This window comes from Malaya genurostris, chromosome 1 (assembly GCF_030247185.1).
Source record: "Malaya genurostris strain Urasoe2022 chromosome 1, Malgen_1.1, whole genome shotgun sequence".
Taxonomy (NCBI): Eukaryota; Metazoa; Arthropoda; class Insecta; order Diptera; family Culicidae; genus Malaya; species Malaya genurostris.
In genome coordinates this window covers 154,323,192-154,340,041 of record NC_080570.1, presented here as the reverse complement: position 1 = coordinate 154,340,041, position 16,850 = coordinate 154,323,192, and the positions used below count along the sequence as shown (strand labels likewise).

The window sequence follows — 16,850 nt, the reverse complement described above, 5'->3', positions numbered from 1 at the left end:
ACCGAACCAACCGACCGACTTCGTACGACTGGTGAACCATTCTAATGCAACAATACTCTGCAACGATTAGTTCCGGAACTGCAGCATTTATTCAGGCAGGAGTAGAACATATTTACATACCGAATTGCCGCATAGGAAATTGGCATAGGAATTGACATTTTGATTGAACGTCTATAGAAACTTTATGTTGATAAAATGAACTTTATATCGAATGTCAAATCTAAAGACTGTCCCAGAAAGTATGGGCGTAACCAAAAATCGCTGCCATTTCGCAATGGTTCAAAATCTGTCAATTTTTATGGCTGCGTCCTGTTGTTTACACTTTTCTCTAACCACTTGTGCAGTTGTTTATTCGTTTTCATTAGTTTGCGTGGACTTTCAGCAGAACAACGTCGAAAAATTGTGTACAAATGGTGCACAGAACGCGGACTATCACTGAGAAAGATAGCAAAAATGGAAGGAGTAAATGAAAAAGCCGTGCGAAATGCAATCAGGAAGTTCGGTGAGGATAACACCTTTGAAGATAAACCGAAAACGGGTCGAAAAAAATCTCTCAGTTGGATAAACGTATACTGAAGGCGTTCGAGCAAAAGAAGGAGGTTTCAGTTGGAGATGTGGCCAAAAATGGTCACTTCGAAGTCAAATGTTCTTCGTGCTAAAGAACGTTTGAATCTTCGAACCTATAAGAAGCAGAAACAACCAAAACGTAGTCCAAAACAAGAAGCATCGATCGCGCCGAGAGTTCGAAAGCTGTACAATACGATTCTTGCTGGAAATTTGAACTGCATAATCATGGACGACGAAACCTACGTGAAACTCGATTACAAATTCTTGCAGGGACCACAATATTATACGGTGCAAGAAGGGCAGGTGTTAAACCAGTCCAAGACATCGATTGAAATCGAAAAAAATGGTAAGAAAGCTATGGTCTGGCAAGCAATTTGTAGTTGCGGTTAGATTTCGAAACCCTTCATCACCACTGCTTCAATGAACAGCGAAATATACATCAAGGAATGTTTACAAAAACGACTTCTACCCATGATTCGAAGCCACAAGGATCCTGTTGTCTTCTGGCCAGATCTTGTTTCTTGCCACTACTCGAAATCAACGGTAGAATGGTATACTACCAAAAATGTCACTTTCGTCCCAAAAGACATGAATCCAGCAAATTGCCCACAACTTCGACCGATTGAAGAATTTTGGGCATTAACGAAGGCACATCTTAGGAAACATGTCTCGGCAGCCGAAACCATTCAACAGTTCGAAAAAGATTGGAAAAAAGTGTCAAAACTTGTCGCCAAGAAGTCTGTACGGAATTTAATGAGGAACGTTCGCAAGAAGATGCGCCAGCTAGTCTACAATGGCTAAGTAGCAAATGTTGAGAATAATATTCTGTTGTTGTAGTCTAATATTATCAGTATATCGAATAAAATTTGAATATCTAACACTTGTGAATTATTTACAGCGAAATCAAAGTGCGTCCATACTTTCTGGGACAGTCTTTATGAAGCTGAAGCTGCGCGGAATCATGCTTTCTTGAAAAGACAACCATCTCTGTTTTCTCCGCAGATAATTCGATACCAAGATGAACAGCCCAAACGGACAAGTTATCTAAGGTATCTTGCAATGGTTTTTGCAGTTCAACAGCTTTGGATTCAGTAGCTGAAACCACGCCATCATCTGCCAGTTGTCTTAGTGTACATGGGGTTACAAGACAGCTGTCAATGTCATTCACGTAAAAATTATAGAGGAGCGGACTGAAGCATGAGCCTTGCGGGAGACCCATGTAGCTAATTCTGAATGTTGCCAAATCGCCATGTGAAAAATGCATGCGTTTCTCTGACAAAAGGTTGTGCAAATAATTATTTATAACCGCTGGAAGTCCATGTTGATGGAGCTTGTCTGAAAGAACATCAATGGAAACTGAATCAAATGCTCCTTTAATGCCTGAAAATACAGATGCCATTTGTTGTTTTGAGCGAAGGCAATTTTGATGTCAGACGAAAGTAATGCAAGGCAATCATTCGTCCCTTTATTTCTACGGAAACCAAACTGAGTGTCTGACAACAAACTATTCATCTCGACCCAAGTGTCGAGACGTCGTAGAATATTTTTTTCGAACAAGTTTCTGATGCAGGACAACATTGCAATGGGTCTTTATGAGTTGTGATTGAAAGCTGGTTTCCCCGGCTTATGAATGGCGATAACTTTCACTTGCCTCCAGTCAGGTGGGACAATATTTTGCTCAAGAAACTTGTTGAACAATTCTAGCAAACGCTTTTTTGCAAGGTCGGGCATATTCTTCACCAAGTTGAATTTAATTCTGTCCAACCCAGGAGCGTTATTATTACAAGACATGAGTGCTACGGAAAATTCCATCATTGAAAAGGAGCTAACATTGGAGCCATTATTTGGCGAAGACTCTCTAATAATGCTATGCGTAGGAACAGAATCTGTACAAACTTTCCTCGCAAGATCAAATATCCATCGATTCGAGTATTCCTCACTCTCATTTCCTACGTTACGATTCCTCATTCGTCTTGTCGTATTCCAAAGAGTGCTCATGGAGGTTTCTCTTGACAAACCTTCGACAAAATGTCTCTAATAGCTACATTTTTTTCAAATTCTGAAGAGTTCCTCCTCCTCGTTCTAAAAACGTCTTGAAAACATTTTGTTTCGCGTGTTTAGCATCTGAGCACTCTTTGTCCCACCAAGGGTTTCCAACCTTCTGTTAGAGAAACTTTATGTTAATAAAGTGAACTTTATATCCAATGTCAAATCTATCCTATAGCTGAAAAAGTTTTGATAATCGAATTTTTCTCCCCTGTAGAAGACGCAAAGCATCAGCGCCAAAACGTTGTGTTTAGAACCATAAAATTAAATTGTTGCTTTTAGATCGAATTCGAATCCGTCAGCAAGAATACTTACAAAAAAGCTAGATTTTTCTGCAAGCATTTTTCATAAAGTTCTTAAATCCTTCGATACACATTTGAGAACAGCCCGGAATTCTTCTAGCGGAACAAAAACGGATCTCAGGAACCACCAGAAGGACGCGAAGGTGAAGCAAATGTTTCAGAAGAGACCTCCTGATTCTTCGTTACGTACAGTGTTAGAAAAATAAAAATGTCTGTCTATTTTTGTGCATACTTCAAGCCCCGGCAAGGTATAAAGTCGTTCATGAATAAAACTATGCCGAACCGTAATGATAAACAGAATGTGATGACTAGAACTTGCTCTCGCAAGTTGTATTGTAATTTTTCTGTTGACGAGGAAACTTTTGAGCTGGAAGACTGAGCAGCTAACCGGAATGTCTTTTCATACTGCCATGCAATGGAACGGTGTAGAGGAGAATTTCAGGACGAAGAAATAGGCCAAGTTTTAAAAAAAATGATTTGGCAGGCAATATACAGCTGTGGTCGAGCAAGCCAAAGCTCCATCAGTACCAGAACGATCAACAAAGAAATACATCGTGAAGAATGTCTAAAGAAGCGATAGTTGCCATTCCTACGCAGCTATGACGCTCCCTCGCTATTTTGGCCTGATTTGGCATCTTATCACTATGAAAAAAAATTTTGGATTGTATACAGCGAATGGGGTTTATGCTGTACAGAAAAAGGCGCATTTGGCTCTCGTGATGAGAGTACTTTCTCAATATAAACAACAAGCTACAACTATAGAAAAATCTTGGACAAAATCAGGTGGCAGAAAGGTCTGCACTGACCCTAATGGCTGGAGTAAGCTGAAAAGTTCGTGGTTTCTTCATGCAGCCTAATTAATCAACCGTTGTTAGTCTCATGATGACTAATAATGCACATAATGTTCAATTCAACATGAAGTTTTTATCCATTTAGAAAAACTTCATATTGAATTGAACTATCAGCAAATTTGTGATTTTTCAAGATCGAAAATCGACTGTACACAGCGTACCTGTACGGTGTGTTGTTTGAACTGCTTTCTTTCTAAATATGGTTTCGTATATTTTAATTTTGGCGCTCGTAAGTAACGTAAGTCAAAAGATATTCTACAATTTTTTTGCTTTGAAATTTCTAACTTTAGTTAGTGAAAAATAATGATTGCGTTTTGCTTTCAGAACAGCATCGAACATTCTTTTTATTTGAAAAGTGTACAACCGCTATAGTTGAAACCAGAAAACAACTGTTGCAACAAATAATATTCACAATTCAATGCCAAAACGTTGTGGGTCGTTTTCTCCAATTTTCCATTACATGAAGTGATAGGTCGGTAGATTAAATAATCAACCCCCGCAGTACTTTTCCGGGCGAGAGATGCTAGTGTGATGGTAATTCGATTCACCCGTCAGAACCGTTTCGACCACGTTAGCGTCACGTTTCCAACCCAGCCCGTCGGTCGCCCGGTTCATTGTTCCAGCGAGGAAGATACACTTGTAGCAAACGGCGGTCCCGTTCAAAGTTTCAGCGAGCCTATTCCGCGAAATGTCATTATCATAAAGTCATTTTCGCGATTAGCCATCAATTGATAGCGCTGTCTTCGACAAGCCGCCGATCGCTTGAACAAAGGACCACCGCTGAATCCGCTGCTTCCAAGGAACGAACGAACGAACGAAAGGCAAGGATAATTCAATCGAACCGACACGAAAATTGGCCGCAGCTTGGGCTTTGTTCGGCTCCAACCGTCGAAGCGATGAGAACATGCTGAAAATGAGAAATTACACTGCCTATGGCAAGTCTCGGATGGATTAATTAATATTCAGTGGAGAAGGACGACGAATTCAAGCGTACCAGCAAGGTGGAAAATTAGTCGCGTGGGTTGGGAATTGGCTTGAAATGTTTAAAGATGACTTCAAGCAGTTCGAAACGGGATCACATCTGCGGGAAGGAAGAATCCAAGTCACTAACGAGCACATTAATTGTACCATTTGATGTTTGGTGTGAGCTTACCGCTCTAGTCGTCGTCGTCGTCGTCCTACCTTGCGGTGTTACATTTAGACATCTTAACAACAAACAAACTCGGTAAATTGATATCAACAAGTGAAGAAGCACAAGCCATCATCCGTAAATGATATTTTCTGGAAAATCACTCCCACGCCGCAGAAACTGCCCCAAAGCCTCCAAAGTCACTGAACCTCAACCGGGTGAGTGAAAACTAAATGAGTAAAGTTTTCAGTCCAACTACTGCCAGCGGCTCTAACGCAATATAAATTACCAACCCTCTACACTCGAGCTGAATGTTTTGCCGTACCAGCCAAGCTTCGGTGGTGGGTCGGTTCGTCGGATTCTAGAAACACTGGCAACACTTTTTCAGAATGCTAGAATTTCACTCAACAGAATATCGAAATTCGTTTTTGCCGATAACCTCACAAGAAAACTTACGATTTGGCAAGGCATTTACAGCTGCGGACAAACTATTAAATACAAGCAGGAGTGAGAAAATAGAAATTTAAAGTAGCAATCCAGCCCACAATTATCACCTTACCTTTCAGCACCACGAGTTGAAACACGTATATCCAAACATTGGCCTTGATTAGCATTTTCGGGCCGTTTAACAAATCCGACCCGGGCCGTCCTAGCAGCAGGACGATGACGGACGGAGACGGTGACTGCCGCCGCCGGACAGACGCAAGGTCCGGTGATACGTTTCCTGTTGTTCGCACCGGTAGGTCCTCACTTATTTCCGATTTTACTCGTCACTTGTTGTTTCGCACAGTAGCCACCGGTCACACCGGTAACAACAAACACAAGAACGGTCACCAGCGGAAAACATCCCGTTGTTCACCGGTGATTCTACTTTCATTTCCAGAAATGTCTCCTACTCACACACCCTCCTCCGGAATCCGGTATGAAGGTAAGGTGTGGTCGGTGGTAACAGTTTTCGTGTCCAATTTTCAGCAACTCGTCTCACATTTTGCGGGTAAGAACGAAGTTCTGGTGTTTTTTTTATCAGAGCTCGTTCGTTCCGGCAATTTTCACCAGCCTGATCCTTGTCGGCGGGCGAAAGCGATGTGGGGATCTGCAAATGAACATAAAATGCAAATTTTAAGGTTAGCTAAGCTTGTTGAATGCTTTTTTCGAGTACAATCTTAAATATGGATTAGAATGAGGTAATGAAGTGTTTTTCACTTAGACACTCTAGTGATTTAATTTTTTTATTGTTGAAATGTTCGGTTGAGGATTTGAATACCAACATTATTCTGATTTAATGCATACGTTTAAATCAGTCTGAATGGTTTGCTCTGCTTTATCGTATTAGGTGATCAAAACTGGACATTTTTAACTGCGACATTCATGAATTAAATGACTAAATGAGGTTACTTAGTAAAAGCTTTCGAAAAATTTCATCCGCTACCCGGTCTAAAGAAATTTTCATCAAATTTACTAAAAATTACTGATTTGGTAAGGAATCTACAGTTATGGGGAAAAGTTCCTTTCTTTGAACGGCATAACTTAGAAAATTCGCTTTAAAAATTACATGAAAAAACATGAAAAAAAAACGTATAAAAGAAATCACATGAAAAGAGACTTGAATGTATTTTCAAACAGCGCTTTTATCATTGTTCGAAAGAAAATCACAAACTTGTACTAATTGTTTTCGGTCTCATTGTCAAAATTTTGCAAATTGTTATTTTAAATAAAAATTCTGCGTCATTTTGTTCCATCTGTATGTACATGCTATTATGTTAGTCATATGAAAATGGATAAATGACGAAAAAAGAAATCTGTAGGAAAGTCGAAAGACGATAGATGAGGAACGTAAGGTGAGGCAATGAATATAAAACACGTAATCCTAAGAGACAAGCAACATCGGACTAAAGTTTAATCACAAAGCTTGAAAGGCGAGAAAATACAGACGACGAAAAACGATCGACAAAAAAAAGAATAACGAAAGACAAGCCAACTGAAAAAAAACATGAAAAGTGGAAGAAGAAGGACGAAAAAAAATGACGAAATATTGAAAACGACAACAGTAGGACGAAAATCTGCATTCGAAAGATGAAAAACAGAAAAAACGACTAAAAGGAACACAAAACCGAACGAAAGATGACACAAAAATGATAAACGGAAGTCTAAAAACGGAAGACGAAACTCGAAAGACAAGAATTGAATGACGAAATATGAAATATGAAAGAAGTATATTGCATAACAAAAGCCAAACGACAGAAGTCTTACAACAAAAGACGCGAGAATAAAAATGAATGACTAAAGACAAAGGACCTACAATGGAAGAAAAATTGAAATCGAAAGATGAATAATGACGAGTAACGAATGACAAAAGACAAAAATCGAAAGACGGCGAATGAAAAACGAAGGTCTAGAAACGGAACTCGAGAACCGAAAAAATTATGAATAGCGAAAGCCAAACAACAGAAGACCTTCAACGGAAGACGGAAGAACAAAAATGATTGACGAAAGGTAGAATGCTTACAAAGGAAAGCGAATGACGGGAGAAAAAATTGAATGACGAAAGACATACAATCAGAAGGCTTACCAAGGAGAACGGGAGAAGGAAAACGAATAAAGCAATAAATAAAGAAGACGCATGACGAAAGATGAAAGACGGATGACGAAAGATGAATTCGTCTTTCACGATAGATTTTCGACGATAGACAAAGATGAAAGATGAAAGAGTTGAAAAAAAAGAAAAGTCTAATGACAGTAGCTGAAAAAATAGATAAAGAAAGGTAGAGGACTAACACCGGACTATGAAATACGAAAGAGAGAAAAAGGAATAACGATAAAAAAATTATGAATGACGAATGAAGAAAATCAAACTATAGATGTTGATGACGAAATTAAAAATAAAAAAAAACAGAAGACTTACAACGGAGGACGAAAGAAAAAAGAGGACGATTGTCAAAAGATAGAATACTTACTACGGAGGATGAAAAAAGATATATGGATGACGAAGGAAAAATAAAACAAGACGCAAGACGAAAGATAAAACATGAAAAATGTTGGATGATAGACAAAAAACGGAAAATAAAAGACGACAAAAGAACGATAAATGGTGAAAAATGAAATACAAAAATCCAATGGAGAAAGCCGAAAAACGAAAAAATATATTACGAACGGCAAACGACTTACACCGGAAGATGAAAGACAAATGAGGAATGTTGAAGAACGAAAGAAGAAAAATGAATGACTATAGCAGAAAAGCGAACAATGAAAGCCAAACTACAGAAGTTAATCTTCTCGGAAACAAAAGAATTATGGTTAACGAAAGAAGTAAATCGAACAATGTATATGAATATGAAGGACGTTGGACGGCAGACGAAAGATGGAAGCCCAAACATAGAATATTTACTTCGGAAGACGAATTACGAACAACGGTGAATGAAAACAGATGAAAAGAGGACCAAGGCAAAAAAAACGTGTTTAATCCACCTAGCAGTGAGATGATACCTTTTTTTACCAATCTGCATGTGTTTTTTGCATGAATATTCTTCGGTGTTTAAGTTTTCATGATATTATTTTAATGACCGTCGTTTTAAGCGACAATTTGAGATTTTAATCACTCATTACTCTGAAATGTCGAAACTGCAAATCGGATCGAATTTAAATCTAGAAGTGTGATAATCGATTAAAGATGCCATGATATGTAAGTTCCACTTTAGAGTTTACGGTAATTTAAGGTACTTCCAGAGCCGGTATTTAGGAATCAGCATAACCCAAACCGATTCGTATTACTATATGAAGCTCAATCCCATCTTCTATATCGGTTTGAATTTTAAAAATTCATCATCATGTAATTCGAGAACCGGAAGTCATAATTGGATAAAATTAATTAATTTTGTATATAAGTTTATTTTAATTTGAATTTTTGTTTCTGATATTTGATTAGGCTTTTTTTGAGAAAACGATTGAGCTTTGAGAAACGATTCGATACTAAAACCGGAATTCTAAAATCGGTATGGCCGAAGTCAGATAAATTCACCTGAATATCTGTATAGTTTACATTTGTTTCAAAATATTTGAAAATCAGTGAAAACATCTTTGAGAAATCATAACACGAATTAAATTTTTAGGTGCCTTCTGAATCGACAAAAAGTTAATTTTTTTATCGACTATCCAAATCTGCTAACCCGATAAACCTGATTAATTTATGTGGAATAGACATTTTCATACCAATCACCCTGTATCCCCTAAACCGGATGTTGGATCTGGCTGAAGAGCAAATCTTGAAACTTTTCATTTGAATCTTAGATGATTCTTAGAATTCATTTGAATCTTAGATCGGTTCAGCCATCTACGAGTAGAATGAGTTACACAATTTTGATTTCGTTTCATATATCATCCTGTAGTTCCGGAACCAGTGGTCGGAACCAAACATAATTCAGGAACTTTGTTTGGGAGCATACGACTTTTCGTATGAATCTGAATTTGTAGAAAAGAAATTTACCGTAAAAATTGAGTGAAATTGTTTGTCACACACGCATTCGCTGATCTCGACGAACTGATTCGAATGGTATATGGATGTTATGTTCTTCCAGCATTTATTGCTGTAAGTAGTTTAAAACAATATAATTTAAAAAAAAATCTGCCATCATCTGGTTTATATATGTCATATTCAAACGATTATGTTGCCAAAAACGAGCCGTGCTAAAATCGGTCCGAGGCTAAATGTCATGGAAAAGGATGCTGTACACAGTCTTTCTGGTACTTAGAAACAATTGTATGTCACAGTATAAAAAATCGTGTTTTCCGTTGCTCCCAAGCATTTCTTTGTCATACAGCGCTCAAAACTCCTACTGCTGGAATAGGGGAAAAGTCGAAAAAAAAATTTCGATATCTCCGTTAAAAATGGACGGATTTTAACAATCTATGACTTGTTGAATAGGTATTATCGTGCGGAATCTAAGTCTGAAAACATATTCTGTTTTCAAGGTCAATTGTGACAGATACTGTCAAAAAACTGAAAATTTTGACATAAAACTTCGAATAACTCAAAAAGTAAACATCCGATCTCAAAACCATTCAATAGCGTTTTGGGTGACGGGGAGACCTTTCATTTGCGACTAGTTTGATCAAAATCGGTCCAGCCATCTCTGAGATCTTGACCTCTTAGTTGACAACACACATACACACACACACATACACACACACACACACACACACACACACACACACACAGACATTTACTCAGTTCGTCGGGCTGAATCGATTGGAATATGTCATTCGGCCCTCCGGGCCTCGGAAAATTTTTCGAAAGTTTGAGCGAATTCTATACCTATTTTTTATATATATAAAAAAAAAGGTAAAAACAGCTTTGAAAAGACAATAAATAAGGGATGAAATATGGAATAATAATATATAAGGAAAAAAGTGAATTACGAAAGACAGAAAAATTACGCCGGAAGAAGAAAAACAAATCAGTAATATTGAAAGACGAAAAAAGACAAACTAATGACGAATGATGATAGATGAAAAAAAACTGCGATAGGTGAAATACGAAAAATGAAAGGCGAAAAACACGATAGTCGAAAGGTAAAAGATTGAAGATGAAATACAAAAGTCCATTTACTGAAACCGAACAAATAAAAACTGAATACGACAGACAGAAGACTTACACATGAAGATGAAAGACAAATGGCGAATGTAGAAAGACGGAGGAAGAAAATCGAAAAACAGAAGAGAATTAATGAAGAAAAATGAACGACGATAGGCGATAAAAACTGAAGATGGAAGAAGAATATTGGAAGGCGATATGAGCAAAATGAAAGGCGATAAAAAAAATGAAACACGAAAGATGTGATACAACAGACTAATGACGGAAGTCCGACGAAGAAGAATTAGTAATGAAATACAAAAAGACTTTCGTTGCATGACAAAAGAAAAAATGAAGAACGAAAACACAAGATTAAAGGCGTTAGATGAGAAATGAAAGACTAATGGTGAAAAATTAAAGACAAAAAGGGAAAGATGAATAATGTAAGGCGAATGACAATAAAAAGCAAGAGGAAAGACGGAAAACGGTGGCGAAAGATGAAAAACGAATATCAAAATAAGAAGGACGGAAGAAAAGCAAATAAATGACAAATAACAGAAGATTTACGATGGAGGACGATAGATGAAAAACGTAAGACGATTTGGAGGCTTTGTAAAATTCTCGCCTAAAATTTATAATAAAATTTTTGTGTTAAATTTCTTAAGGGATTATATATAAAGTTGTGGATAAAAAAAATCGACTTTTTCAAGGCATATTCTGAAGGACATATTTTAGAAAAAATCTGCAAGAACTTTCACCCAGATGGAATGATTAGATGTCAAATTACAGTAGTTCGTAGCCGCCCTGGCTCCATCAATAGGCAACGAGCAAAACTTTCATCACGATTATCTCGGAATAACGTTATTCGAAAAATAGTGTAGCAAAAACTTTTCAGCCGATTTTCTTAAAACTGTACTTGAACGGTTCGTTTTTCGTCCGATTTGAAGTTTCAACATCTCAAAGACCATATTTTTTGTTAAGATGATTTTTACATTGAAATTTTTTTTCGAAAACCAAACCGTTCAAGTACACCACAATAATTTTTTTAATAATTTTTTAACTATTTTCATTTTAGTTTTGCCTTGGAGAGTGCTCACTAAAAGCTTCTGTAACAAAAACAAAAACAATTCAGGGAGTTCAAACTTAGTTCATTTTTTCGCTTTGTATATAATTACTTAAATAATCTCAATCTGTTGATGGTCGATTGGTTTTATTATGAGAAGAGAGAGGACATCGCAGTAGAACGAGTACCTTATATTTTTCCAACTCAACTAGAGTTGGATTGCGTGGTCTTGAAACGACGAGTTGAGTTAGTGTTAACAAGTTTCTATTTCATGTTTATCCTCGGACATATGATGACATTCGATCGATAGAAAAAATTAAACGTGCAATAATTTCATGATTCCCGCACTTCGGTAGATGCTAGATAAATCGGAGTTCGGTGGAGTATCGCATCTATAAAATCGTTCAGTTCATCGTTTCATCGGTCAGCCCCGCCTATATGCATTGTTACCATCAAATAGATCCATAGCAGAGTATAATAGATTGGTAAGTATTTGTTTTATTTTATTCAAACTATTTTAGATCGTCGAAAAATTGTGATTGTAGGTGAATTTAGTGAATTGCTTCCAAGTGCTACATAATATTGTTATAATGATTGACATCATGGCTCAAACATGGCAGTAAAATAGAAGTAAAACAGGTACGACAACCATTTTCAAAACCGTAACCGAAACCGACGAAACTTACAAGCAGGTTTGCGGAACACTTATCAGTTGGTATAGCGTCGTAAAAGTGACGTTTTTGTCCTTCGTTACAGTAAATTTCGGTCATAAAGTTTGTATCAAATTTACAACAGCGCTAACGGAACCACGAAAATCATGTTCCTCGGGTCGAATCTTCCGACGCACACGATTCACGATGACGTGTAATCAAAACCCACCCATCTGTAAATAAGTCACTAATTCGTGCCGGTGCCGGCCCCATCGAGTTAAATTGGCTGAACTGGAAAAACTTTACCTTGCCTTTGTGCCGGCACGATGGCTCATTTCGGAACCAACGAGGCCTTGCCGCCGGGAGCCAGGAGCCAGAAACCGTGCGTGTACTGCCTACCACATAATTATCAACAACCGTCTGGTTTTGTGCTCTCGTAGAATCACCACATCACATTGGAAGGAGAGGTGGGCGGAGACAGTAAACACATGGGTGGGTGAGGGAGAGGAGTGTGAATTGTGTACAATCACGATAAGCAGGCCAAGAACTAATAGAAGCAGGCAGTCCTAGCCAGCGTCTGCCAGCACAGTCAAACTACTCTGTTTGTTCCGTCTGCATGGTTACGCAGTTTGATTTAGCTTGAGCAGCAAAGTTCTATGCCTTCTGACATCGGTGAGCCCCTTTGAAGAACGGTTTTCTCACCGCCTTGTTCCCTACTTTCTCAACTCGAGAGCATGTGTTTTACTGATACGAATTGCGGTTCGTGACGAAAATGTCTTTCGAAGTGATTTTCGGTTTTCCGATAGCTTTTGCGATAGTTTGATTTGGTGGAAGGCAAATTTATCGATGCAAGTGATTCGGGTTTTCGGCTCGAGCTGGAAGTTTCTTAGATTTATGGTTTGATGGGTTACGGCAAGCAAACACTGAGATTAGAGCAGTGGATGGCAGTGGATGAGACCGATGTGGTTTATTTTCAACTTCCAATCGATAGGCCCGCCTGGTCGGAAATTCCATCCACTTCAAATATTTGAACGCGCACGGTTTTGCGGCATTGAACATTGCATCGGGAGCTTCCGTGTTCAGAGATTGTTTCGAAAACTGATAAAGCAATGATGTATGATGCTATTAAAGTAGCGAAGATTGAATCCAGATTAATATAATAATTCAACTAGTTTTTACGTTTCGTCTTCGAATCATGTGTGCGTTAGCAGTTCCACCGCCAGTTAACCGAAACTTGTTTCATCCCAGACATAAGTTTAGATATTGGTCTTTGGTGCAAAACAACATCTGCGAAGTGTTTTGCGAGTATGATTCATATTTCGTCTGCTGAGCGGTTTATGTGGCGTTATTAGTTCAACATAAACTGCTAACGTGATGTGATGTGAAGTGAAGCCACCATCAGTTCAAGGACTTGCCAGTGGATGCGGGTAGACTTACAGTAGCCCCGATATGACTCATCCATTCACCTTCTTACTACAGCTGTTACCGAAAAGCGAACAAAAAGGGTTGGGCGGATATGTAAGTAGAGTCACTTACTCGTATTCCGCGGGAATAAAAGATGCTCTTCCAACCATAATATCCAGTGCATGGATGAAGCATATCGCTATACATGCTTGAACCCGCCTGATGGTTTGTTTGAGAAGGGCGCGTCAGACTCATTTCAAACCTTCAGAAGGAAACAAGTTTCCTTCAAGTGACTTGGGCTGGCTATCCACAATCCCTCGTCCAGTCATTAATTCGTCCGATGCCCTGATGCTCCCTCCCCTTTACGCCCCCGTGCAAAATGTTTTATATTGATAAATACAATGAAACATAGTGTAATGAAATTAATATAACATAAAATGATATAATAGATTACAAAATAATATAATATAACACAATATAATATAATATATTTTAATTTAATATAATATAATACAATGTCATACAATATTATATAATATATTATAAAACAATATATAAAATAACAGTTAATGTAGAGTGTCAGTTATGCTCTTCTATCTTCGCAATACTGCAGGAAGTAGAATATTTCTCTCCTGATAACAATAATAATATCCACACCTACAAAAATAATATATGTTATTATTATTGATGACAAATTTATTATAACAATAAATATAATAATGAAAATAATAATAAAAAACAATATAATATAGTACAATGAATTATATAATAAATAATAGAATGAATAAAATGTTGCGATATGCTATGATATTATATTACTTGAATTTATATGTCATTTCTCAGGCATGAAACAGGAACCAGTGAGGACCACCTTGTGATGACCTTGATATTTAGTTAAAAGTTACTTTAAAAATGATAACTTATAAGGAAAACAAATTCATATTTTGCGCAGAGGTACGTAGTACTACTATTAATAAACCCTATAATATAATATAATACAATATAATGCAATGCAGTATAATACCATACAACATAGTATATAATAACATAACATAGTGTAAGACGATAATATATGAAATAATATGCTATGATACAATATAACAGTTAATGTCGCAGTGTAAGTTACGCTCTTCTAATAATAATAAAAATAATAATAATAATACATGATGTAATAAACAACAGAATTACATGTTGTAATATACTATGATAAACACTGCAGTTTAGGATGGGCTTCAACCTACAAGCCATTTCGCACCCTCTCATTCTGCTACTAACGCAGAAGGCGATAGCACCCAGTCGACGCCGTTCTATTGACCAAATGTCATCATAGACGCTCGGGGAGGCATGAGATAGGGACTTGTGAGGACTTAGTTATCTCACCATTTGACGACCAGTTCAACATAAACTGCTAACGTACTGATTAATCGGAGACGAAACGAAAAATACTAGTTTAATTTTCATTTTAATCTGAACTCAATTTTTGATACTTTTGCAATATCTGCTCAAACCGAGCACGACAGCCCACGAAACAATGTTCGAATAGTCGAAGACGCAAAGTAAAAACTAGTGAAACTAAGTTTGCATCTAGCCTAAACCTTGACGATTATTTTTAATCCTTAAATTATCCCTAAAAAATTTAAGCTTAAGGATACTTTTTAGTTCTGAGATGTTTTTTCTCGGTGCTTCGTCTTCGACTCACCAGTGCATAGTAGTTAAAATCTAACTGCTAGTAGCATACTAAGATGATCAACTTTAAAGACATTTTTTTTAGCAATTCCATGACAAAAATAAATATACAAAATTCGTAATATTTGGTTCAATCGTTCTTCATTGAAAAATAGGCTGGTCAAGGAAGGTCTTTTTAGAGTTTTGCAGAACTGGTACTTTTTTCTATTGAGTTAAATTTGCTCGGATATGGCTTAACAAATTTCGATAACAGTAGGCTTATTTGACAGCTACTATGAGGTCAACATAAAACAAGTTCGTATAGGGGATGACGTAACCAACAAACCGCAGTTTGTTTTTCCAATACACTAGATTCTTTGGGTGTGTCGTGTTCGGGCCAAAACGACACTAAATCAGTGAAATTTAAGACATAAATACGAAATAAGAAGCAAAACAAACCAAGCACTGTAACAAAGATGAAATTTGTAACATAGAATCACTTAAAATGTAAATTACACAGAGATGTAAAGAATAAGGAAAATAAAGATGAATTTAACTGAACTGAACTGTGTCGTGTTCGGCATGCAGTTTTTAACCAAATTTGGAACATGTTTCCAAATTCTCCCACGTTTCGACAATTTATCGTAGTTTTCTTCAGGGATTGCTTCAAAATCGTATGTTTTAATTTTAATAACACTAAGAACGTGTACACTCAAGTCTATTTTTGTGCGGTTTTTTGAAACGTTTTTTACCAGAATTTTCAACGCTTTGCGTTGATTTATTTATTTAAGCTCTCAAAGTTATGTTGGATTTTTCAAATTACTCGATCATGCAATAATAGAATACTTTACACAGAAAGATGCCTTTAAACGGGAATATTCGTCAACCCATAGTTTTCTTCAATCGGCACTCGAAATGGTGGAACCAAAAACCCCATTTACATGAGAAGCTCCCCTTAATCACGATGAAAATTATAGCGTCTTTTGCCATCCCCAAGGAAGCAGACAGGATCAACTCTTTTTTGGGCTGATTTAGTATTTAGCCTCTACGCTTGAAACGTGTTGGAACGGTATCTAGTCAGCGGAGTCAAGAAAACACAAAACTTATCGGAATCCAATTGTGGAAATTTTAAGGCAATTATAAAGACTAAATTTCGTTAACATCCTAAACCTATTAAAATAGTGCTGGAGCTAAGGAAACTTTGGGTGAAAAACAAGTCCACTAGGGTAGTCGGTTGAACAAAATTAGATGAGTACCTTCTGATCAAAGTTGAACTGGACTGGTCCATTTACACCGCGCGCGCCTATCGGTAAATGTTTTCTTCCTTTGACATTCCTGTTAAGTTTGGGCGAGATATGTCAATTAGTATGTGTTTGACAGCTGTTTATTTACAGCACGAAAAATTTGTCCGGGCTATTTTTACTGTGGAAAAAAAGTTTAACAACGAGTTTGCTTTAAATTTTGTGTTTCAAATGGAATTCCAGCTACGGAATTATTAAAAATGTTGAAGAAGTGTTTTGAGGAGTCTACTCTATCGAGAATGCAAGTACTTGAGTAGCATAAAGCATTCAGTGAGGGTTGCGAAAACGTAGAAAATTCACCTCATG

The 16,850-nt window shown here is 37.2% G+C and overlaps 1 protein-coding gene across 2 annotated transcripts in view; it reads right to left on the bottom strand.

Annotated features, from left to right (window-relative positions):
* LOC131426256 (protein abrupt-like) overlaps positions 1 to 16,850 on the bottom strand; it is a 116,647-nt gene that overhangs the window by 60,521 nt on the left and 39,276 nt on the right. For both annotated transcript variants that reach the window (XM_058588856.1, XM_058588855.1), the window contains exon 2: positions 5,455 to 5,988. In XM_058588856.1, the coding sequence (XP_058444839.1) occupies positions 5,455 to 5,509 (55 nt within the window). In that variant the 5' untranslated portion in view covers positions 5,510 to 5,988. The remainder of the gene's footprint in view (positions 1 to 5,454; positions 5,989 to 16,850) is intronic.